General features: G+C 44.1%; 1 protein-coding gene across 2 annotated transcripts in view; it reads left to right on the forward strand.

The window, feature by feature from the left end:
• Nucleotides 1-26,815, forward strand: part of ARHGEF17 (Rho guanine nucleotide exchange factor 17) — a 167,634-nt gene that overhangs the window by 104,740 nt on the left and 36,079 nt on the right. For both annotated transcript variants that reach the window (XM_075266276.1, XM_075266277.1), the window contains exon 2: nt 17,393-17,470. In XM_075266276.1, the coding sequence (XP_075122377.1) occupies nt 17,393-17,470 (78 nt within the window). The remainder of the gene's footprint in view (nt 1-17,392; nt 17,471-26,815) is intronic.

The raw sequence follows: 26,815 nt of genomic DNA on the forward strand, positions 1-26,815 counted from the left end.
TTTGTCTGGTCTAGTTTCTGTATTTCTTGAATGGTGCAGTCTAGGTCTGTAAACAGAGAAGGGTCTAGTCTGGGGTCTGTAAACAGAGGAGGGTCTAGTCTGGTTACTGTAAACAGAGAAGGGTCTAGTCTGGGGTCTGTAAACAGAGAAGGGTCTAGTCTGGGGTCTGTAAACAGAGGAGGGTCTAGTCTGGGGTCTGTAAACAGAGGAGGGTCTAGTCTGGGGTCTGTAAACAGAGGAGGGTCTAGTCTGGGGTCTGTAAACAGAGGAGGGTCTAGTCTGGGGTCTGTAAACAGAGGAGGGTCTAGTCTAGGTCTGTAAACAGAGAAGGGTCTAGTCTGGGGTCTGTAAACAGAGGAGGGTCTAGTTTGGGGTCTGTAAACAGAGGAGGGTCCAGTCTGGGTCTGTAAACAGAGGAGGGTCCAGTCTGGGGTCTGTAAACAGAGAAGGGTCTAGTCTAGGTCTGTAAACAGAGAAGGGTCTAGTCTAGGTCTGTAAACAGAGGAGGGTCTAGTCTGGGGTCTGTAAATAGAGGAGGGTCTACTCTGGGGTCTCTAAACAGAGGAGGGTCCAGTCTGGGGTCTGTAAACAGAGGAGGGTCCAGTCTGGGGTCTGTAAACAGAGGAGAGTCTAGTCTGGGGTCTGTAAACAGAGAAGGGTCTAGTTTGGGGTCTGTATACAGAGAAGGGTCCAGTCTGGGGTCTGTAAACAGAGGAGGGTCTAGTCTGGGGTCTGTAAACAGAGAAGGGTCTAGTCTAGGTCTGTAAACAGAGAAGGGTCTAGTCTGGGCTCTGTAAACAGAGGAGGGTCTGGTCTGGGGTCTGTAAACAGAGGAGGGTCTACTTTTGGGGCTGTAAATAGAGAAGGGTCTCATCCGGATGAGCTGTAAACTGAACATCCAGTTTGGGGGGCTGTACACAGGTTTGTCTGGTCTAGTTTCTGTATTTCTTGAATGGTCCAGTCTAGGTCTGTAAACAGAGGAGGGTCTAGTCTGGTTACTGTAAACAGAGAAGGGTCTAGTCTGGGGTCTGTAAACAGAGGAGGGTCTAGTCTGGGGTCTGTAAACAGAGGAGGGTCTAGTCTGGGGTCTGTAAACAGAGGAGGGTCTAGTCTGGGATCTGTAAACAGAGGAGGGTCTAGTCTAGGTCTGTAAACAGAGAAGGGTCTAGTCTGGGGTCTGTAAACAGAGGAGGGTCTAGTCTGGGGTCTGTAAACAGAGGAGGGTCCAGTCTGGGTCTGTAAACAGAGGAGGGTCTAGTCTGGGGTCTGTAAACAGAGAAGGGTCTAGTTTGGGGTCTGTAAACAGAGGAGGGTCTAGTCTGGGGTCTGTAAACCGAGGAGGGTCCAGTCTGGGGCTGTAAACAGAGGAGGGTCTAGTCTGGGGTCTGTAAACAGGAGGGTCTAGTCTGGGGTCTGTAAACCGAGGAGGGTCCAGTCTGGGGTCTGTAAACAGAGGAGGGTCTAGTCTGGGGTCTGTAAACAGAGGAGGGTCTAGTCTGGGGTCTGTATACAGAGAAGGGTCCAGTCTGGGGTCTGTAAACAGAGGAGGGTCTTGTCTGGGGTCTGTAAACAGAGGAGAGTCTAGTCTGGGGTCTGTAAACAGAGGAGGGTCTAGTCTGGGGTCTGTAAACAGAGGAGGGTCCAGTCTGGGGTCTGTAAACAGAGGAGGGTCCAGTCTGGGGTCTGTAAACAGAGGAGGGTCTAGTCTGGGGTCTGTAAACAGAGAAGGGTCTAGTCTAGGTCTGTAAACAGAGAAGGGTCTAGTCTAGGTCTGTAAACAGAGGAGGGTCTAGTCTGGGGTCTGTAAACAGAGGAGGGTCTAGTCTGGGGTCTGTAAACAGAGGAGGGTCTAGTCTGGGGTCTGTAAACAGAGGAGGGTCTACTCTGGGGTCTCTAAACAGAGGAGGGTCCAGTCTGGGGTCTGTAAACAGAGGAGGGTCCAGTCTGGGGTCTGAAAACAGAGGAGAGTCTAGTCTGGGGTCTGTAAACAGAGGAGGGTCTAGTCTGGGGTCTGTAAACAGAGAAGGGTCTAGTCTAGGTCTGTAAACAGAGAAGGGTCTAGTCTAGGTCTGTAAACAGAGGAGGGTCTAGTCTGGGGTCTGTAAACAGAGGAGGGTCTAGTCTGGGGTCTGTAAACAGAGGAGGGTCTAGTCTAGGTCTGTAAACAGAGGAGGGTCTAGTCTGGGGTCTGTAAACAGAGGAGGGTCTAGTTTGGGGTCTGTAAACAGAGGAGGGTCTGTTCTGGGGTCTGTAAACAGAGGAGGGTCTACTTTTGGGGCTGTAAATAGAGAAGGGTCTCATCCGGATGAGCTGTAAACTGAACATCCAGTTTGGGGGGCTGTACACAGGTTTGTCTGGTCTAGTTTCTGTATTTCTTGAATGGTCCAGTCTAGGTCTGTAAACAGAGAAGGGTCTAGTCTGGGGTCTGTAAACAGAGGAGGGTCTAGTCAGGGGTCTGTAAACAGAGGAGGGTCTAGTCTGGTTACTGTAAACAGAGAAGGGTCTAGTCTGGGGTCTGTAAACAGAGAAGGGTCTAGTCTGGGGTCTGTAAACAGAGGAGGGTCTAGTCTGGGGTCTGTAAACAGAGGAGGGTCTAGTCTGGGGTCTGTAAACAGAGGAGGGTCTAGTCTGGGGTCTGTAAACAGAGGAGGGTCTAGTCTGGGGTCTGTAAACAGAGGAGGGTCTAGTCTAGGTCTGTAAACAGAGAAGGGTCTAGTCTGGGGTCTGTAAACAGAGGAGGGTCTAGTCTGGGGTCTGTAAACAGAGGAGGGTCCAGTCTGGCTCTGTAAACAGAGGAGGGTCCAGTCTGGGGTCTGTTAACAGAGAAGGGTCTAGTTTGGGGTCTGTAAACAGAGGAGGGTCTAGTCTGGGGTCTGTAAACCGAGGAGGGTCCAGTCTGGGGCTGTAAACAGAGGAGGGTCTAGTCTGGGGTCTGTAAACAGAGAAGGGTCCAGTCTGGGGTCTGTAAACAGAGAAGGGTCTAGTCTAGGTCTGTAAACAGAGAAGGGTCTAGTCTAGGTCTGTAAACAGAGGAGGGTCTAGTCTGGGGTCTGTAAACAGAGGAGGGTCTAGTCTGGGGTCTGTAAACAGAGGAGGGTCTGTTCTGGGGTCTGTAAACAGAGAAGGGTCTACTTTTGGGGCTGTAAATAGAGAAGGGTCTCATCCGGATGAGCTGTAAACTGAACATCCAGTTTGGGGGGCTGTACACAGGTTTGTCTGGTCTAGTTTCTGTATTTCTTGAATGGTCCAGTCTAGGTCTGTAAACAGAGAAGGGTCTAGTCTGGGGTCTGTAAACAGAGGAGGGTCTAGTCAGGGGTCTGTAAACAGAGGAGGGTCTAGTCTGGTTACTGTAAACAGAGAAGGGTCTAGTCTGGGGTCTGTAAACAGAGAAGGGTCTAGTCTGGGGTCTGTAAACAGAGAAGGGTCTAGTCTGGGGTCTGTAAACAGAGAAGGGTCTAGTCTAGGTCTGTAAACAGAGGAGGGTCTAGTCTGGGGTCTGTAAACAGAGGAGGGTCTAGTCTGGGGTCCTGTATACAGAGGAGGGTCTAGTCCGGACTGAGCATCCAGTTTGGGGGGCTGTACACAGGTTTGGCTGGTCTAGCTTCTGTATTTCTTGAACGGTCCAGTCGGGGGTCTGAATACATTTTGGGTCTTGCTTAGGGGGGTCATTGCACCACTTGTGATGGGGGGGCCTGGACAGGTGTTGTAGAAGGTTCAGATTTTGACTCTTTTTGTCCTTCGGGATCTCGCTGACATCTCTGCACTAGTCGGTGACTACGGCTCTGCTACATCTGTATCCCCAGAGTCTGCACCAGCCGCCGCCTGCACCAGTGAAAGTGTTAACCTGGTGCTCAGCCCCTGCTAATCCATCGCGGCTCTGCCTGTGATTGCTTTTGTCTGTTCAGTGTCTCAGTGCTGTTAATAAGGATAGTCAGAGGCAGCAGCAGCCGCGCACCTGTCAGAGCAGCAGTGGCAGCCATGCAGGGGAGGAGGAGGCGGCTGCAGCAGCGAGGAGTCAGGGCAACATCATCCCGGCATTAACCAAACCAGGCGCCTCCTTCCATCCAGAAAAATTTTCATTTTATTTTTTTGGGGGGCTTCACCGCATCCCTTTCTATCATTCTATTATTTTATCCGTTGGTCTCGGTCGCCCTGACTTGTCGCTGCTAAGCATCGGTGAAACCCAGAGGACCCCGCATGCTGCAGATGGTGAGGACGCTCGCCCAGTTCACCATCGCGCTGGAGGACATGAGAGAGATGGGAGACAGCGCCGAAGCATCGCCAGGGGACAGTGCGGAGGAGATGCAGGAGAAGGACGCAGCCGGTGGCGATGGGACTGCGCACAGCATCACCGAGGTGGGGAAGGGGGGAGAGGCGAAGAATCCGGGGAAGTGTTATAAGGATGCAACAGGTTGGGGGGTCTGCACCTATTTAAAGGGGGTCTACGGATTATGCTGGAAAGACCCAGATTGTAGAGTATGGGGGGAGGGGAGTGTTGGCATACATACATCTCGTGGGTGCCGGTGCCGTATGGACGGGATGGATGTAAATAAACAATCCCCCCACCCCCACCTTTGCAGACGCTCACCCCGATTGTGGTGCTGGGGTTCCTTAAGGACTCTGCCCCTATTGGTGTCCTATACATCATTGAGTCATCCTTTATGTCAAAATCTGAGCCGTTGTATAAAAATTCATCTGTATTTAGGAAAGCTGGGTGACAAATATGGCCGTCAAGGCTCCTCAATTGTCTTGTTATGTGGTTGTATAATAGTGTGGGTCAGGAGTCTGGAAAAGTTGGGTGTCCAATGCTAGGAGTGTGTTGGACGCCCGGGAAATCTCCAGTCTTCTGATTCTTGCCAGGTCTCTGCCACTGCATGGAAACCTCTTTATATGGCAGATGCTCGTATGTTCACAGCTGAAGGTTTGTCACACTTGTATCCAGTCTACACAATGTTCTGCACTGATACATTGTAACAAACAGGACAGTAAAGAGCGTGCAGGTGATGTGTCCGGCAAACTCACAACTGAATGCTATTGTAACAGACCCTCAGCTGTGAGTAATATCAGGACTGTATGAAAGCAGCACCGTGTTATATGGTGTCAATCCTGAAAGTTAAAGGGGTACTCCAGCTTTAAACATTAATAAGACCCCACTGATGACGAGGACGGAGGCGATCCAGGACCCTCACCACTAGTATGCCCATGGGAAGGTGGAGACACATATGGTAGAGATTTACTAGCAACCAATCACAGTGCGGCTTTCATTTCTAATAGTGCTCTGGAATGGTGAAAGCTGCACCATGATTGGTTGCTGTGAGGAAATAAGATAAATCTGCCTTATAGAGCGCCCCCTATATAGTATTGTGGAGCAGGGCGGACCATGGACACCACTTTTGGTTGGTGTTTTCATAAGCCCCGCCCCTTTTCAAGCCTGGACAAGATGAATCGGTTGAGGCCTGGGCGAGTATGATGCCGCCCTCCTGGTCAGCTGCGGGGTTGGCCGGGGTCATGTACTGACTGTACATACTGAGCAATGGAGCTATGAGAATAGAATTATAATGGCCATTAGTCTGATCATGTCATTGGTGATGGTGAGATCGCTATTGCGGCAGCTTCCGTGTTTGAGTCGGGGGGGGGGGGGGGGGCACTGTGCGCGTTACGGTTGGAAGAGGACACTGGCCATCATGGGAAAGATTCTGTGACTGTCATCAGTGGTGGGTGCTGTTACTGTCAGAATTGGGAGAGGACGCTGTGGCCTTCACGACTAAGGACTAGTGATTGGATTATATTGTGGCCATCACGACTAAGAACTAGGGCTTGGAGGACGCTGTGGCCATCTTAGCTAAGGACTAGGGATTGGAGGATGTAGCCATCACGACTAAGGACTAGGGATTGGAGGACACTGTGGCCATCATGACTAAGGACTAGGGATTGGAGGACACTGTGGCCATCATGACTAGGGATTGGAGGATGCTGTGGCCATCATGACTAAGGACTAGGGATTGGAGGACACTGTGGCCATCACGACTAAGGACTAGGGATTGGAGGACGCTGTGGCCATCACGACTAAGGACTAGGGATTGGAGGACGCTGTGGCCATCATGACTAGGGATCGGAGGGCACTGTGGCCATCACGACTAAGGACTAGGGATTGGAGGACACTGTGGCCATCATGACTAAGAACTAGGGATTGGAAGACGCTTTGGCCATCACGACTATGGACTAGGGATTGGAAGACGCTGTGGCCATCTTACCTAAGGACTAGGGATTGGAAGACGCTTTAGCCATCACGACTAAGGACTAGGGATCGGAGGGCACTGTGGCCATCTTACCTAAGGACTAGGGATTGGAAGACGCTTTGGCCATCACGACTAAGGACTAGGGATTGGAGGACACTGTGGCCATCACGACTATGGACTAGGGATTGGAGGGCACTGTGGCCATCACGACTAAGGACTAGGGATTGGAGGACGCTGTGGCCATCACGACTAAGGACTAGGGATTGGAGGACGCTATGGCCATCATGACTAGGGATCGGAGGGCACTGTGGCCATCACGACTAAGGACTAGGGATTGGAGGACACTGTGGCCATGATGACTAAGAACTAGGGATTGGAAGACGCTTTGGCCATCACGACTATGGACTAGGGATTGGAAGACGCTGTGGCCATTTTACCTAAGGACTAGGGATTGGAAGACGCTTTAGCCATCACGACTATGGACTAGGGATTGGAAGACGCTTTGGCCATCACGACTAAGGACTAGGGATTGGAAGACGCTTTGGCCATCACGACTAAGGACTAGGGATTGGAAGACGCTGTGGCAGTCACCATTGGTTTAGGACACTGTGGCTGTCGTAGCTAGGAAGGGGGAAATGCTATGTCCGACGTGGTTAGAAAGAAGAGGCACTGTGACCAATACAGTTAGAGAGAGGGGGCGCTATGACCAACATGGTTATGGAGTGGGGGTCTCTATGGCCGGCCTGGTTATGGAGATGGGACACTACGGCTACTGTGGTTAGGGAGATGCTATGGCGGTGTAATATCGCAGCCCTTGTACATAGCACAGTTCAGGTTCACGGCGTGTTTCTGGTTCCGCCCATAGTTTGGCGATTTGTTTTTGAGACTCCTCTTACAAGGTAAATTCACTTTTTAATATAATTTCACTATCCAAAGTCTCCAAGAACTTACTTTATATGTTTTGCACAAGTGACAGGACATCGTGTTTTATTCACATCCAAAGCGGCCTCCGAAATTCTCCATTCCGTTCCAATCCTGCTGTCATTGTTTCGCTGCCCGCGCTGCCAGCGTAGATCCTGTAGTCATATCCTGGATGGACATTTTCCTTACAAGCTGCACGTGGCACTTACTGACACGTTCAGGGCAGGACATTTACCGGTGGCAGTCGCACCTGCACAAGACTCTGCATGGACGGTCCGGACACTGAGCCGGCACATTCTGAGAGCGTACAAGGAACCTGCAGGATTGTTAATGCAGCTTTGGCTGTAAACAGAGTAATGAATGATCTCAGGTCAGTAATATGCAGTGTAGCCTTGAGTAGAGAGAAGAGTCGCACTGGTGAGGTCACAGCAGAATCTCCAGGTCACTCCAGTGTCTTGTAATCACCTTATAATAGAGGTGCAGACGAGGACGTGGAGTCACAGAATTCCTTCTACAGTGGAGAATAATAATATCTGTATAGGTAATCTGTGCACAGCGCAACTGCCCTGTGGATGTAGAGTGTGCTGCAGGTACTTGGCAGTATGTGTTATACAAACACTGCGCAGTCCTCCTCTGGTATCTAAACGCTGCACAGTCCTCCTTATGATATCTAAATGCTGCACAGTCCTCCTCCTGGTATCTAAACGCTGCACAGTCCTCCTCCTGGTATCTAAATGCTGCGCAGTCCTCCTCCTGGTATCTAAACACTGCACAGTCCTCCTCCTGGTATCTAAACGCTGCACAGTCCTCCTTATGATATCTAAATGCTGCACAGTCCTCCTCCTGGTATCAAATTGCTGCACAGTTCTCCCCCTGGTATCTAATCGCTGCACAGTTCTCCTGGTATCAAATCGCTGCACAGTTCTCCCCCTGGTATCTAATCGCTGCACAGTTCTCCTCCTGGTATCTAATTGCTGCACAGTTCTCCTCCTGGTATCTAATTGCTGCACAGTTCTCCTCCTGGTATCTAATTGCTGCACAGTTCTCCTCCTGGTATCTAATCGCTGCACAGTTCTCCTCCTGGTATCTAATCGCTGCACAGTTCTCCTCCTGGTATCTAATTGCTGCACAGTTCTCCTCCTGGTATCTAATCGCTGCACAGTTCTCCTCCTGGTATCTAATCGCTGCACAGTTCTCCTCCTGGTATCTAATTGCTGCACAGTTCTCCTCCTGGTATCTAATTGCTGCACAGTTCTCCTCCTGGTATCTAATTGCTGCACAGTTCTCCTCATGGTATCTGAATGCTTCACAGTCCTCCTCCTGGTATCTATTGGTTGTGTTCAGTTTGGAGCACAAAAAGCCTCGAAACGCGTTATCAATAAATGCTATCCTTTTCACCCATCCGAGTGTTGTCTGAAGACTTTGTGAGCGCCATCGGATATTTTTCTTTGGGGTTCCTATCCATTGGTCCCCAATCCATCTTCAGTATCTTTTGCTGAACTTGTTCCTCACGTCGTGCCTGTGATTGTTTCGTCATCTCAGCAGCTTGCTGGGACGCCATATAATGAGCGTATTGTTGGCGTTGATGATCCGCCTGCTCCGGCATTTCGGCAGCTGTCAAGCTGGCCTGCCGCTGAACTCATTCCTCGCACTGTGCCTGTGATTGTTCCGGCATCTCAGCAGCTCGCTGGGACACCATATAATGAGTGTTTTGTTGGCGCTGATGATCCCTCTCAGCTCCGCTTGAGGAGAGCTCTGTGACTTCTGGCTTCCTTCATAGCTCTCGTTGTTTTAGAATTTTGCGACAAATTAGATTTTCTTATTCCCGGCATGTTTAAAAGTAGCAAACTGCCAATTTGGATTAAAGGTGTTTTTCCATCCAGTGTGTCAGCACTGCCTGGAGCAGATCAGATAATATGCAAATGCTTGTACACAATCCACTGAGGGTTAGTTCAGTGTTTACAGAGAGAGATAACAGACCTGGCTGAGATAAGCTGCTGCCAAGAGCAGTGTAATATAGAATGTGAACGTAAATTCATAACAGTCGTGAAACCATGTCATTTACTGGGATTAAAAAGTAGCCGATGTGTTAATCGAGGTTACAATCTATCTATGCGCCATATTTTATTCAAATCCGTTCAGCTGTTTTTGCGTGATTGAGGAACAAACATCCAAACTTTCACATTTATAATATCAGTAGGGTTGCAATCCAAGGGACAAACAATCTAACGATCACAGACGGTCCTAAAAAAAAAAAGTTTTTAAAAAATTTAAAAATAATTCTTATCCCTCCCCTTCGCTAGACCACAGATAAATGAAACCAAACACAAAATTACAAATCCTTGTCTGAACATGCCGAACTATAAAAATGAAAAAATGTATCCCATACAAAAATAACAGAATTAAAACCGCATCTTGTGCTGCAAAAAACACGTAACAAAAAAATGATATAAATTTGGTATCGCTGCGATCGGGCCGACCCAAAGAATATAAAGAAGTCTACAGAAACAAAATTCTAAACCCTAAATTTGCTCTTTAAACAGAGAAGTTTCTAGTAAGGCTGAAATAGTGACCTCTGAGCATTATTATGCCGCCATATTGTTTACCCATAGGATTAGATACAGAAGCTCAGCACACGTGATGACGGTATATAACATTGTATCTAATCCTGCTATCACACCCTGGTGTTTTTGATGTTCAGTACAAGGAGCGGCTGTAATGACGGCGCTAACAATAATATCCCTAATGAAGCGCCCCGGCCGGCTGCAGACATAACTCTCATTATACGGAGCGCTTGTCTCCATCGCCGCCGCGGTTTAGTGTCTTCTCTGCAGAGATTAGTGGTTTGTATAGAGAGGCTACTAGAAATACAGGAACTGTCTGCTTAAAGTCACACTCCTGCCTGATGTGAGGGTGAATGCATGCTACTGCCCCCTGTTACCAGCCTTTCCAGGCTCAACTGACACCTCTGTCTCGGCTCAGACAGTACAATACACCTGCGGTTGTTTTTTTTTCGGTTTATTTTTCAGTAATCCCCTGCTTGTCCTGAAAACATTCCCTTTTGCTGCAAGCCGTAAAGTGAGATGTCTTACTTTTCTGATTTGGCATCCAGCCAGCTGTGCTGACATCTAGTGGACGATCTATAGATTGCAGTCTGATTGTGATTATGGCTATGGCTTCTCGCCATCCTCTGCCTTGCTTGGTGTTTGTGTTGTAGACCAGCCGGTAAAGTGGACACCGGAACCACATAGTAGTGTATAGGACGGGGCCTAGACACTGAGGGTCAGCGTGAGAACGTCTCACGCCTATACGTTTAGCGCAGACACAAGTTCCTCCCACCCCGCCCACTTTATGGGCAGCGTGTCACAGACAGGAGGAGCTTATTGGCTGGCAGTAGTCTTATTCCCTGGAGTTCCCCTTTAAGCCTGACGTGTATAAGACTATTGTGATGAGTGACTGTTTTTGAGGCCCCCCAGAGACCTGAGGTCTGTGCTGTGTCACGCCGCACAGCTGACTGGTCCTGGCAGGTATTCAGCTTGTCAGAATCTGAATGGGTTCTTTGAGGGAAAGTGAATATAATGTGATGGGAAAGATCAGAGATCCCTGTGCCGCGTGCGACTGCAAAAGCAGAGAAAAATAACATTTTTGGTTTGTTTTTTTCACCCAGATTTATATAAAGGTGTTTCTGCAGTAGTCTATGGCTCCATTCACATATGCGTTCAGGTTTCCACTTGGGGACCCCTTAACGCAGGACAGTTTCTCAGTTTCCGCAGGACACGTACGTAGAGCACTTTTTTTCTCTGCTCACTTCGTGCGGAAACCGAACGGAAACCCCACAGTTATAGTCTATGAGGTCTGAATGTTTCCCCAGGTAACCGCTTTATAATGCATATCGGTTTCCGTTTGGGGTTCCCCAAGAAGACTTCCAGAACAGAAATGTAACAAAAATGTGAATAGTGTCTATGACTGTCTCAGTTTCACATTATTTTCAGTTCCTCTTCTTACTGTAATATTATGTTTACATTTCAAGATCCAGCCAGACTTATTATTAATCACACAGCTTTGTTACAATGTATCAGTGCATAAGTAATGTAATGTATGTACCCAGTGACTGCACCAGCAGAATAGTGAGCGCAGCTCTGGAGTATAATACAGGATAAGTAATGTAATGTATGTACACAGTGACTGTACCAGCAGAATAGTGAGCGCAGCTCTGGAGTATAATACAGGATAAGTAATGTAATGTATGTACACAGTGACTGCACCAGCAGAATAGTGAGCGCAGCTCTGGAGTATAATACAGGATAAGTACAGTCCTATGAAAAAGTTTGGGCACCCCTATTAATCTTAATCATTTTTAGTTCTAAATATTTTGGTGTTTGCAGCAGCCATTTCAGTTTGATATATCTAATAACTGATGGACACAGTAATATTTCAGGATTGAAATGAGGTTTATTGTACTAACAGAAAATGTGCAATATGCATTAAACCAAAATTTGACCGATGCAAAAGTATGGGCACCTCAACAGAAAAGTGACATTAATATTTAGTAGATCCTCCTTTTGCAAAGATAACAGCCTCTAGTCGCTTCCTGTAGCTTTTAATCAGATCCTGGATCCTGGATGAAGGTATTTTGGACCATTTCTTTCTACAAAACAATTCAAGTTCAGTTAAGTTTGATGGTCGCCGAACATGGACAGCCCGCTCTCAAATGATCTGAAAACAAAGATTGTTCAACATAGTTGTTCAGGGGAAGGATACAAAACGTTGTCTCAGAGATTTAACCTGTCAGTTTCCACTGTGAGGAACATAGTAAGAAAATGGAAGACCACAGGGACAGTTCTTGTTAAGCCCAGAAGTGGCAGGCCAAGAAAAATATCAGAAAGGCAGAGAAGAAGAATGGTGAGAAGAGTCAAGGACAATCCACAGACCACCTCCAAAGAGCTGCAGCATCATCTTGCTGCAGATGGTGTCACTGTGCATCGGTCAACTATACAGCGCACTTTGCACAAATAGAAGCTGTATGGGAGAGTGATGAGAAAGAAGCCGTTTCTGCACGTACGCCACAAATAGAGTTGCCTGAGGTATGAAAAAGCACATTTGGAGAAGCCAACTTCATTTTGGAAACAAAAATTGAGTTGTTTGGTTATAAAAAAAGGCGTTATGCATGGCGTCCAAAAAGAAACAGCATTCCAAGAAAAACACATGCTACCCACTGTAAAATTTGGTGGAGGTTCCATCATGCTTTGGGGCTGCGTGGCCAATGCCGGCATCGGGAATCTTGTTAAAGTTGAGGGTCGCATGGATTCCACTCAGTATCAGCAGATTCTTGAGAATAATGTTCAAGAATCAGTGACGAAGTTGAAGTTACGCCGGGGATGGATATTTCAGCAAGACAATGATCCAAAACACCGCTCCAAATCCTCAGGCATTCATGCAGAGGAACAATTACAATGTTCTGGAATGGCCATCCCAGTCCCCAGACCTGAATATCATTGAACATCTGTGGGATGATTTGAAGCGGGCTGTCCATGCTCGGCGACCATCTAACTTAACTGAACTTGAATTGTTTGTCCAAAATACCTTTATCCAGGATCCAGGAACTGATTAAAAGCTACAGGAAGCGACTAGAGGCTGTTATCTTTGCAAAAGGAGGATCTACTAAATATTAATGTCACTTTTCTGTTGAGGTGCCCATACTTTTGCACCGGTCAAATTTTGGTTTAATGCATATTGCACATTTTCTGTTAGTACAATAAACCTCATTTCAATCCTGAAATATTACTGTGTCCATCAGTTATTAGATATATCAAACTGAAATGGCTGCTGCAAACACCAAAATATTTAGAACTAAAAATGATTAAGATTAATAGGGGTGCCCAAACTTTTTCATAGGACTGTAATATAATGTATGTACACAGTGACTGCACCAGCAGAATAGTGAGCGCAGCTCTGGAGTATAATACAGGATAAGTAATGTAATGTATGTACACAGTGACTGCACCAGCAGAATAGTGAGCGCAGCTCTGGAGTATAATACAGGATAAGTAATGTAATGTATGTACACAGTGACTGCACCAGCAGAATAGCGAGCGCAGCTCTGGAGTATAATACAGGATAAGTAATGTATGTACACAGTGACTGTACCAGCAGAATAGTGAGCGCAGCTCTGGAGTATAATACAGGATAAGTAATGTAATGTATGTACACAGTAACTGTACCAGCAGAATAGTGAGCGCAGCTCTGCAGTATAATACAGGATAAGTAATGTAATGTATGTATACAGTGACTGTACCAGCAGAATAGTGAGCGCAGCTCTGGAGTATAATACAGGATAAGTAATGTAATGTATGTACACAGTGACTGTACCAGCAGAATAGTGAGCGCAGCTCTGGAGTATAATACAGGATAAGTAATGTAATGTATGTACACAGTGACTGTATCAGCAGAATAGTGAGCGCAGCTCTGGAGTATAATACAGGATAAGTAATGTAATGTATGTACACAGTGACTGTACCAGCAGAATAGTGAGCGCAGCTCTGGAGTATAATACAGGATAAGTAATGTAATGTATGTACACAGTGACTGCACCAGCAGAATAGTGAGTGCAGCTCTGGAGTATAATACAGGATAAGTAATGTATGTATGTACACAGTGACTGCACCAGCAGAATAGTGAGCGCAGCTCTGGAGTATAATACAGGATAAGTAATGTAATGTATGTACACAGTGACTGTACCAGCAGAATAGTGAGCGCAGCTCTGGGGTATAATACAGGATAAGTAATGTAATGTATGTACACAGTGACTGTACCAGCAGAATAGTAAGCGCAGCTCTGGAGTATAATACAGGATAAGTAATGTAATGTATGTACACAGTGACTATACCAGCAGAATAGTGAGCACAGCTCTGGGGTATAATACAGGATAAGTAATGTAATGTATGTACACAGTGACTGTACCAGCAGAATAGTGAGCGCAGCTCTGGAGTATAATACAGGATAAGTAATGTAATGTATGTACACAGTGACTATGTATACCTGTGATTAGTGCCGGAGTTACACTTTATTGTATTCCCGCTTGCCCCTTGGTTATATAAAGCTTTCACCTCCCTCTTTTCCTGACCAGGTAATCTCTGAAGCGCTGGCAGTATATAGATGTAATATATTAGTATACACCTCACATTATACTGTGTGACTGACGCTGGTAGCTATAATGACAGTAGTACTACAGCTCCCTGCATGTCCGGTCAGGCTGTCCCCTCTGGTTATTGGCCGGTGCTGCGTGCGGGCTCCTCTCCTCCTTCTCCTGCCATCTGAGGTGGGCGCCTGCAGCTCTCTAGCTGTGTCGCTGTAGATTCTGGTTGTCATTGGATACCGCGCTCCTCCCACGGGACAGGGTCAATGCCAGCGAATTATTAATGTTGTCTCCTGTGTGTGATGATGAGACATGGCTCAGGCTTTATGTATACAAGTCCCCGGACAGATGTGGTGGCCCCCGGGCCAGAGGACCTGCAACTGCTTCAGCCTTTTAACCTCTTAATGACAAAGCTAGGGTTGAGCGATCGGGATCAGAAAAGATCGGATCCCGATCGGCGATCGAGCAAAGTTCACGATCGGGATCGGCTGGAAAATAATCGGCATACGCAGTCAGCTGCCCGAGGCCTAGAAGTTTGAAGCCACTGCTGGAAGAAAACGCGAAGAGAGCCCGTTCCTGAAGAAGATGGAGGTGTCGCTGCAGAGTTCTCTGGCAGCATTAGGGACGCCCCCAGTGCTGTTTGTTCGCTGGGGCCCGCCCCCAGTGCTGCCAGAGAACTCATTTGCATACCGAAGATTTCTCCGATTTCTACGGAACGGAGGCGCGAATAAGACAACGAAAGGTAGGAGACGAATAGCCTTTCTTAAGGCTATTCCTACATGTTAGGGACAAAAAAAAATCGATTTCAATGGTAGAATCCCTTTAACGTACAGTATTTTTGCATTGGGGACACTTTCCCTTTAAATTGTTATGTATTTGCTGTAACTAACTCTGGCTGATATTATTGCCATGGTGAGCCCGACGTCATACGATTGGGTGAGGATCGGTGTGCTCAGGTCTCCGTCCATGTGACGAATTCTCAGTTACATATATGTGGGGGGGGGGATTCATGTGTGTTTCCATAGCGATCCCTTCTCTTTCCACATCCATTGTATTGTTGTGAGTGAATGAGGATGATGATGGCGGCTCCCTCTCACCTTCTGCCTTCATGCAGTCTATTCATAGCCCCGTTACACCTCATGTCATTGAAGAGAACTGCGCCTCCGCCTGCCGGGAGTATACGTGCCGCCACTCACTGTATATGTCAGTGCTATACGTTACCTATATGGCCAGGTTACATAACTCTGCTGCTCCATATTCACTGACCTATATAAAAAATCAATACGCCCCCTCTGCACTCAGAAAACAGCCCAGGAAGACGCCATCCTTGGTTGGTCAAGGTGACACTTTCAAAAACTTGGTGACAATCGGTATGGCCGCCCTCCTCACGGGTTGTCAGTCGGCTTCTCCGCACCACCTGTAACAGTATTGGTATGGATACAGCTAAGGGAGTAGATTTTACCCCTGAAAACCCTTTAATCATGGAAAATATCTCTAAAATTATAATATCACAGAGAAACTGTCCTGTGGGGTCACAAACGGGGCCAAGTGTACAAAGGTTGGGTTATTAAGACGTCGCCCTAACCCTACCCAAGTTCCCTTTGACTCCACCTAGTCCCTTTGTGCCCCCACTCAGTATAATGCCCAGTACAGTATACTGTACTGCTCCCTATGTGGCCTTCTACACAGTATAATGGACCCTCACACAGTATAATATCTACCTTTTACCTCTACAGTATAATGCCCTCCTAGGTAGCCTCCCACACAGTATAATGGACCCTCACACAGTATAATATCCTCCCTGTACCCCTACGGTATAATGCCCTCCTATGTGACCTCCCACACAGTATAATGGACCCTCACACAGTATAATATCCTCCTTGTACCCCTACGGTATAATGGCCTCCTAGGTAGCCTCCCACACAGTATAATGGATCTTCACACAGTATAATATCTACCTTGTACCCCATACAGTATAATGCCCTGCTAGGTGCCCTCCCACACAGTATAATGGACCCTCATACACAGTATAATATCTTCCTTGTACCCCCTCCAGTATAATGCCCTCCTATGTGACCTCCCACACAGTATAATGGACGCTCACACAGTATAATATCCCCTACGGTATAATGCCCTCCTATGTGACCTCCCACACAGCATAATGGACCCTCACACCGTATAATATCTACCTTGTACCCCCTACAGTATAATGGCCTCCTATGTGACCTCCCACACAGTATAATGGTCGCTCACACAGTATAATATCCCCTATGGTATAATGCCCTCTTGTGTGGCCTCCCACACAGTATAATGGACCCTGACACCGTATAATATCCTCCTTGTACCCCTACGGTATAATGCCCTCCTATGTGACCTCCCACACAGTACACTGCTTTATTCTGACTCCCATACACATGCTGTAGCCTAAAACTATAAAAAAAAATAATACCTTCTTCTGTTCCCACAAAGCAGGCCTCCTCCATTGTGTTGCTTCTCCATCTTGGCGCGGGTGTGATGACTTCATTGTGTTGCGCCCACCCGCACCAATTTGCAGACAGCCTGAGACACAAAGCGAATCGGGGAGTAGGGAGCCGACCGCAGCCATTCTTTGATTCTAACTTTTTATGTCCTAAAGGGGAAAGATGAAATCCCGCTACACAGGGTGCACAGGCGGGACGTGGTAGGGGTCTGAGTGCCAATATTGGTGCTCCATAGGTTGAAGGCCCGCCCCCTGTGCACCAACAGCCTCATTAACATAAAACTTCAATTTGGTTTTCTCCAAATCTACAGAAGTGACACCGAGGACGACTTGTACATATTTTATTCTCCATTCACATACAAAGCTACACTGAGGTGTCACGTGGCTTCTTCTTACCAAGGAGCAGTATATAGTATATAGATTCCATTTTTGCTTCAGCTTTGGAGGTGAATAGAGGAGAAGTGTCCTATAGCTTTAAGTCTACACAAGGATGGATTGCATTTGCTTTCTATTGCTGTGATTATTAAAATTGATCAAACTGCCTTATGATAGGGTTACCATGATGTTATCACTTCCCATCATGCACTTGTTTTATAAGATCCTCTGATTGTCTTACAGGATATGAGAAAACATGTCTTCCTGACCCTCCTGGACACGGAGCAGTCATACGTGGAGTCGCTGCGCACGCTCATGGAGGTATGGCCATCGAAATGTGTTGTATGTGCCGACCAGGCGGCTGTAACCAAGAATAATGCGAAAGAATGTTCTATTATACAAAGGGAAATGTCTATGGAATCATAAGTAGCAGCGCCACCTGCAGGCAAAATAACGTGACATATACGATCCAGGCTCCCATTGAAATCCATTGTATATAGGAGCAGTATTATAGTAGTTATATTCTTGTACATAGGAGTAGTATTATAGTAGTTATATTCTTGTACATAGGATTAGTATTATAGTAGTTATATTCTTGTACATAGGAGTAGTATTATAGTAGTTATATTCTTGTACATAGGAGCAGTATTATAGTAGTTATATTCTTGTACATAGGAGTAGTATTATAGTAGTTATATTCTTGTACATAGGATTAGTATTATAGTAGTTATATTCTTGTACATAGGAGATAGTATTATAGTAGTTATATTCTTGTACATAGGAGTAGTATTATAGTAGTTATATTCTTGTACATAGGAGTAGTATTATAGTAGTTATATTCTTGTACACAGGAGTAGTATTATAGTAGTTATATTCTTGTACATAGGAGGTAGTATTATAGTAGTTATATTCTTGTACATGGGAGTAGTATTATAGTAGTTATATTCTTGTACATAGGAGCAGTATTATAGTAGTTATATTCTTGTACATAGGAGGTAGTATTATAGTAGTTATATTCTTGTACATAGGAGCAGTATTATAGTAGTTATATTCTTGTACACAGGAGTAGTATTATAGTAGTTATATTCTTGTACATAGGAGGTAGTATTATAGTAGTTATATTCTTGTACATGGGAGTAGTATTATAGTAGTTATATTCTTGTACATAGGAGCAGTATTATAGTAGTTATATTCTTGTACATAGGAGTAGTAGTATTATAGTAGTTATATTCTTGTACATAGGAGTAGTATTATAGTAGTTATATTCTTGTACATAGGAGCAGTATTATAGTAGTTATATTCTTGTACATAGGAGTAGTATTATAGTAGTTATATTCTTGTACATAGGAGTAGTATTATAGTAGTTATATTCTTGTACATAGGAGTAGTATTATAGTAGTTATATTCTTGTACATAGGAGGTAGTATTATACTAGTTATATTCTTGTACATAGGAGTAGTATTATAGTAGTTATATTCTTGTACATAGGAGTAGTATTATAGTAGTTATATTCTTGTACATAGGAGCAGTATTATAGTAGTTATATTCTTGTACATAGGAGTAGTATTATAGTAGTTATATTCTTGTACATAGGAGCAGTATTATAGTAGTTATATTCTTGTACATAGGAGCAGTATTATAGGAGTTATATTCTTGTACATAGGGGGCAGTATTATTGGACTTATATTCTTGTACATGGGGTAGTTTATTGTACCTTGTTCATGTTGAGTCTCCCCCATTGATTCTGGCACAATTTCCTTCATGAGATTGCACTGACTGATGGATGAATAACATAAAATTGTCATTTCCTTTTCCTTTGGTTCTCACTTCATCTTATTTCCTCACCTGGGTTGACCATGGCCGCAGTCCTGATAGCGGGGCAGCTCCAGTTCTCCAGCGAGGTGTTTCCCTTCCTTGTCCTTTGATAGTGGAAAATTACCAGTACATTTCCTGCCGGCGGCCAAAACTCAAACATAAATAACGAAGAGAGATTTCGGCTTGTTGTTAGCACAGAACCTCTGCAGGTTATTTGGCCCCCTGAAAATTACTGTCACCAAATGTATTAGCTGATGTATAAGAAGATGCTGATCCTACCCAAACCAGTTTGAGGCCCTTGCAATCCCAGTCCCACTAACAGACCTTCATTCCCTTCAGGGCTCCTACTGTATTCTGTTATGGGCTGATTAGGAACATCGCGTTTCCAAGTCGGTCCTAAGGGCACCTGAGCATAGAAGGGTTCTAGCTGTCCCTGGCCTTGTTTTATACTACAGAAGATTCTGGCCTGGTCCACCATTACCTGCCTCCTCTACATGGATGGACTAGCTGTGGCCTATTCATACTATGCCCCCCCACCCCCACATTCTCCATCTTCTACAGACCTTCTTGGACCCGAGGCCTTGACTAGTGATTTATGGAAATTGTTCACCTAAAGACTCTCCTTGATGTCATTACAGTCTGCAATGTCTTTGATCCTTGATCTTCCTGGGGTCGTGGCTCGGTTGACTATGGACCTGTCAATGGCATCATTTTAAAACAGACCCTTTTTTAGACCCCCCCATTGTTTGACGATCTATGTTCCCCATGCGACCTCCCGGAAAGAAGCAGATATCGTTATTTAGAGATCAAGCACTATATAAATGTCTCCACCCTTACTCCATATGAGTTTGTAAGAAATCTCACGTCCTCCACTATAGACCGCATCGCAGGAATCTGTGGGATACCCTCAGAAACCTGACTTAGATACTCAGACCAGACGCCCATATTTGACTGAATGGGAACTTTGGAGACCCTCTCTCAGGGGCTATCAGCCAAGGCATCATTATGCGTCACTAACAAGGTGTTCCAGTATACGCTCCTCATGCATTGGTACCAGAACTCTGCTATACTTCAGTCACCAAATCCCACCATTCCAAATGTTTTTTGGAGGTGCATGTTCCTGATGGCGACCCTATTGATGGTCCTGATGGCGACCCTATTGATGGTCCTGATGCGACCATGTTCCACCTATTTTGCGAATGCCCCCTCAGACAGACGTTTTTGTGATGGCCAATAACTCTACGCTGCCAGGTCTTCGATCTTGACTTCCTTTCTATCTCCAAAGTCGTGATTGCTTAATCCTTTATCTTTTAAGAAGGGAAAGAATTTGCTGAAACTCCCGACTGCCACCATTTACCTGATCGCTAGACAATAGACCCTCCTATCTTCTGGGATTGATTTATATCCTCACACCAAGATGGTTGGATCCAGAGGTGTAACTTGAGGGGGTACAAAGGGTGCAGTCGCTTCAGGGCCCAGAAGCCTTAGGGAGACCATAAACTCTGGCATCAGTACTGAGATTGCAGCTTTCATCTGGTCCATAAACCAAGGAGACCCAAAGATTACCCCAACCACAGTAAGGCGGATTAAACTCCTTCGCAGCCGCAACCATCACTATCAAGAATTCACTGTAGGGATGAGGTAGGGGGCCCTGCACAAAAGATTGCAACGGGGCCAAAAAGACTTAAGTTACGCCACTGGTTAGATCCTGACGCTAGGTTCACACCTGCGTTCATGTCTCCGTTCTATGGTTTCCGTCTTCTGCATGCCAGAAGACAGAAACCATAGACCGGGTCCGGCCGTGCACGGCGGTGAGCGTTTTAGGCTCTCCGCCGCGAAACCGGATTTTTAATCCGGACACAGAGTAGTGCAAGTCCGACTCTGTGTCCGGATTATAAAACCCGGTTTCGCGGCAGAAAGCACAAAACGCTCACCGCCGCTCACGGCCGGACAGCTTTCTCACCCATTCAAATGAATGAGTGAGAAAGTCTCCTGCAGGCTTCCGTCTCCTGCATCTGTTTTATGCAGGAAACGGAAACCTGCAGTAAGGACAGATGAACGCAGATGTGAACGAGCCCTTAGATGAGATCACAGCATTTTCAGACAATATGGAACAGTACTATAGTAGTTATATTCTTGTACATAGGAGTAGTATTATAGTAGTTATATTCTTGTACATAGGAGTAGTATTATAGTAGTTATATTCTTGTACATAGGAGTAGTATTATAGTAGTTATATTCTTGTACATAGGAGTAGTATTATAGTAGTTATATTCTTGTACATAGGAGCAGTATTATAGTTGTTATATTCTTGTACATAGGAGCAGTATTATAGTAGTTATATTCTTGTACATAGGCGGTAGTATTATAGTAGTTATATTCTTGTACATAGGAGTAGTATTATAGTAGTTATATTCTTGTACATAGGAGTAGTATTATAGTAGTTATATTCTTGTACATAGGAGCAGTATTATAGTAGTTATATTCTTGTACATAGGCGGTAGTATTATAGTAGTTATATTCTTGTACATAGGAGTAGTATTATAGTAGTTATATTCTTGTACATAGGAGTAGTATTATAGTAGTTATATTCTTGTACATAGGAGCAGTATTATAGTAGTTATATTCTTGTACATAGGAGCAGTATTATAGTAGTTATATTCTTGTACATAGGGGCAGTATTATAGTAGTTATATTCTTGTACATAGGAGTAGTATTATAGTAGTTATATTCTTGTACATAGGAGTAGTATTATAGTAGTTATATTCTTGTACATAGGAGCAGTATTATAGTAGTTATATTCTTGTACATAGGAGTAGTATTATAGTAGGTATATTCTTGTACATAGGAGTAGTATTATAGTAGTTATATTCTTGTACATAGGAGCAGTATTATAGTAGTTATATTCTTGTACATAGGAGGTAGTATTATAGTAGTTATATTCTTGTACATAGCAGCAGTATTATAGTAGTTATATTCTTGTACATAGGAGCAGTATTATAATAGTTATATTCTTGTACATAGGAGTAGTATTATAGTAGTTATATTCTTGTACATAGGGGGCAAGTATTATAGTAGTTATATTCTTGTACATAGGAGGTAGTATTATAGTAGTTATATTCTTGTACATAGGAGGTAGTATTATAGTAGTTATATTCTTGTACATAGGAGCAGTATTATAGTAGTTATATTCTTGTACATAGGAGTAGTATTATAGTAGTTATATTCTTGTACATAGGAGGTAGTATTATAGTAGTTATATTCTTGTACATAGGAGGTAGTATTATAGTAGTTATATTCTTGTACATAGGAGCAGTATTATAGTAGTTATATTCTTGTACATAGGAGGTAGTATTATAGTAGTTATATTCTTGTACATAGGAGCAGTATTATAGTAGTTATATTCTTGTATATAGGAGTAGTATTATAGTAGTTATATTCTTGTACATAGAGAGTAGTATTATAGTAGTTATATTCTTGTACATAGGAGCAGTATTATAGTGAATCATCAATGCGATTATCTGTTTATAAGGGAAGAGAGTATTTTTTTTTTTATTCTGTGCAATTGTCTAGGCCTCTATATGATATATAATGTACGGCTGATGTGTAGCATTCTTTTGTTGCTTTACATATCAGAGGTTTTCAGTACAATGTTCACACTTTATTCTCTGTTATTCTTGCCTTAAAACACATTTGTCCTCATTACTGAATCTAGAGATTGATCTATCAGATGTGCCGGGAACATGCTGTCCACAGGATATTGTACTCTGATTGTCTTGTCTGCTAATACCAGCATAGTGCGTGTGTGCATTAGGAATCAGAACATCCTGAAATATTACTATGACCTAAATGTTGCACATATTACACTGTCTACAAAATCTTGGACTTTGTAATTTTTTTTTTTTCTTTTTGGCCAAATATAGACATTTTTATCAAAAACTAAAGAAAATCACAGTATATGAAATACTAGCGGTCTATTGGATAAATAGTTATATTTTTGTACATAGGAGCAGTATTATAGTAGTTATATTCTTGTACATAGGAGCAGTATTATAGTAGTTATATTCTTGTACATAGGAGTAGTATTATAGTAGTTATGTTCTTGTACATAGGAGTAGTATTATAGTAGTTATATTCTTGTACATAGGAGCAGTATTATAGTAGTTATATTCTTGTACATAGGAGTAGTATTATAGTAGTTATATTCTTGTACATAGGGGGTAGTATTATAGTAGTTATATTCTTGTACATAGGAGTAGTATTATAGTAGTTATATTCTTGTACATAGGAGTAGTATTATAGTAGTTATACTCTTGTACATAGGAGTAGTATTATAGTAGTTATATTCTTGTACATAGGAGTAGTATTATAGTAGTTATATTCTTGTACATAGGAGCAGTATTATAGTAGTTATATTCTTGTACATAGGAGTAGTATTATAGTAGTTATATTCTTGTACATAGGAGTAGTATTATAGTAGTTATATTCTTGTACATAGGAGTAGTATTATAGTAGTTATATTCTTGTACATGGGAGGTAGTATTATAGTAGTTATATTCTTGTACATAGGAGTAGTATTATAGTAGTTATATTCTTGTACATAGGAGTAGTATTATAGTAGTTATATTCTTATACATAGGAGTAGTATTATAGTAGTTATATTCTTGTACATAGGAGTAGTATTATAGTAGTTATATTCTTGTACATAGGAGTAGTATTATAGTAGTTATATTCTTGTACATAGGAGTAGTATTATAGTAGTTATATTCTTGTACATAGGAGTAGTATTATAGTAGTTATGTTCTTGTACATAGGAGTAGTATTATAGTAGGTCTATTCTTGTACATAGGAGTAGTATTATAGTAGTTATATTCTTGTACATAGGAGTAGTATTATAGTAGTTATATTCTTGTACATAGGAGGTAGTATTATAGTAGTTATATTCTTGTACATAGGAGTAGTATTATAGTAGTTATATTCTTGTACATAGGAGTAGTATTATAGTAGTTATATTCTTGTACATAGCAGTAGTATTATAGTAGTTATATTCCTATACATAGGGGGCAGTATTATAGTAGTTATAGTTATAGGTCTGTGCTTGCTCCGGAGAACCTGTATTGCTTCTGAGACAATTTGATTTGCAGAATCTGATAGCATTCTGAATTAAGATGTTTCTAAATTTACGTATTTTGGGTCATGTGCTTTTTTTTGGTTATTTGATATCTGTGCCGATCTGTATCACGTTGGAAATCTTTTCTTTCTCCCATTATGTTAGATGTTATCTATGCCGTCCATGTGGACTGTGTCCTACTTTTCCTTTTTCGCTGTTTTCTTCTTGTTTAGTATTTCAGGTTTTCTTTTACTTTCCGATTGTTGATTTTCCATTGTTTGATTGATGTTTCTTATATCCTGTGCCCCGGAATGTTGCTACGATGGGTGGGTTTCTTTTTAACAAATCTGCAGCTTAGATTTCGATATAATTTTCCTGTAGGGCTGCTGTTAGGAACAGCGCTCACCTGTCCATGGATTAAGATTGGTATTGCACTTCATTCCCATTTAAATCAAGGAGTTGCAATTCCTTACACAACCTGCAGGCAGGTGTGGCGCTGTTCCTTAAAGTAAGGAGTCTTTTTTTCTTTTTTTTTAATTAAGTCCGATCCCTTTTCCTTTTTCTATGACTTATATTTCTAAGTATTACTTCGGTTCAGTCTGCTTTATAAGACTTCGTTGTTGAAGATATTACGTAACAAAAAAAAAAAAAAAACCTTTGACGTCTGATGTTCTTCAATAAAAGTCAGATTTTTTAAAATTCTGAGAAATAAAGCGTAACCTTGAAGCTCCAAGTCCTTACACAACCAATTGTTCCTCCTCTATTTTTTCTTGTAATTCATCAAAGCTTTGTTGCTGTTTCGGTTCAGGATTCTGCCGCATTTGTGTTGTTCGTCGATAAGAATTTTCAAGACGTAAAAAAGTAAATATGAAAATCTTGACACTGATTTTTCTATGAAGTAAAAAAAAAAAAATTCTTTTTTTTTTTGTTTGTTTTTTTTTCCCTTTATCATTGGGCCACCGGCTTGGAACACCAGAATTTTAGTCTCCTCTAATTCAAGCTTTGTGATTATTTGCAACTTCTCTCATCTTACGGAGCTGCGGATTATTTTAGGTTTGTTTTCTCGACATTTCTCGACCACCTGTAGATGAAATATTTCCATCTTTTGCGTAGAACTGTTTTGTATTGATATTAGAATTGAAGTGAGCGAGCCCTACTTTTCCCTCCTAGTTAGTCTTTGGTGGTACATTGTTCTCAAAGAGTTTGGGCTCCTCAGTCTTTCTCAAGTGACACGGGTCTGTGCTCCCTTGAGATGGACAAAGTAGAATTTCAAGTGGACAACATGGGAGAGGGAGCGGAGCCAACGTGGATAACCTGGGAGAGGGAGCGGAGCCAACGTGGATAACCTGGGAGAGGGAGCGGAGCCAACGTTGATAACCTGGGGGAGGGAGCGGAGCCAACGTGGATATCCTGGGAGAGGGAGCGGAGCCAACGTGGATAACCTGGGAGAGGGAGCGGAGCCAACGTGGATAACCTGGGAGAGGGAGTGGAGCCAACGTGGATAACCTGGGAGAGGGAGCGGAGCCAACGTGGATAACCTGGGAGAGGGAGCGGAGCCAACGTGGATAACCTGGGAGAGGGAGCGGAGCCAACGTGGATAACCTGGGAGAGGGAGCGGAGCCAACGTGGATATCCTGGGAGAGGGAGTGGAGCCAACGTGGATAACCTGGGAGAGGGAGCGGAGCCAACGTGGATAACCTGGGAGAGGGAGCGGAGCCAACGTGGATAACCTGGGAGAGGGAGCGGAGCCAACGTGGATAACCTGGGAGAGGGAGCGGAGCCAACGTGGATAACCTGGGAGAGGGAGCGGAGCCAACGTGGATAACCTGGTAGAGGTTGCAGAGCCGACATGGATAACCTGGGAGAGGGAGCGGAGCCAACGTTGATAACCTGGGAGAGGGAGCGGAGCCAACGTGGACAACCTGGGAGAGGGAGCAGAGCCAACGTGAAACAATCTGGTAGAGGTTGCAGAGCTGACATGGACAACCTTGGAGAGGGAGCGGAGCCAACGTGGATAACCTGGGAGAGGGAGCGGAGCCAACGTGGATAACCTGGGAGAGGGATTGGAGCCAACGTGGACAATCTGGTAGAGGTTGCAGAGCCGACATGGAAACCCTGGCAGAAGGAGTGGAGCCAACGTGGACAACCTAGTAGGTCATGGAGAACCTCTGTGGCAGACTTTTGATGCCATTGAAATGTAGAACCTGGGAGTAGGTAAAGAAATGCGGAAGTGATGGAACTTGACTCGAGATCCTAGAAGGTAGTAGAACAGAAGTGGAAACCTTTGTGGGAGATAAAACCGAGGTGTAGAACCTTGGAATCAGTGGAACTGAAGAAGAAATCCCAGGACAGTGGAAACTAAAGTGGTGAACCCCAGAATCAATGGACTCCATTAAGTAAAGGAAAAAATAGAAAATTGCTAAATCAAATGAAGAACGTTTCTGGGTACATGACTAACATTAGGTTCACACTAGCGTTCAGCTTTCCGTTCTTCAGCTCCGCTTGGGGACCCAAAGAACGGAAAGCTAACCCTCTTAAAAAGCGTTAACCCGCGGACCCCATGGGTTCTGCCAGTTTCCACCCAGTTTCTGCCTGATAAGAGTAGAATTATGCTTGCAGGACTTTTCTCTCCACATTTTTTAAGTGGATTCGGGGACGGAAACCCCAAACACAAATCAAGCGTGAACCTCTCCTTAGAATGAAGAACAGTGGCGGCCACAGAATAAAGGAAGAAGATTAGA

This window comes from Leptodactylus fuscus, chromosome 2 (assembly GCF_031893055.1).
Source record: "Leptodactylus fuscus isolate aLepFus1 chromosome 2, aLepFus1.hap2, whole genome shotgun sequence".
NCBI classification, from domain to species: domain Eukaryota; kingdom Metazoa; phylum Chordata; class Amphibia; order Anura; family Leptodactylidae; genus Leptodactylus; species Leptodactylus fuscus.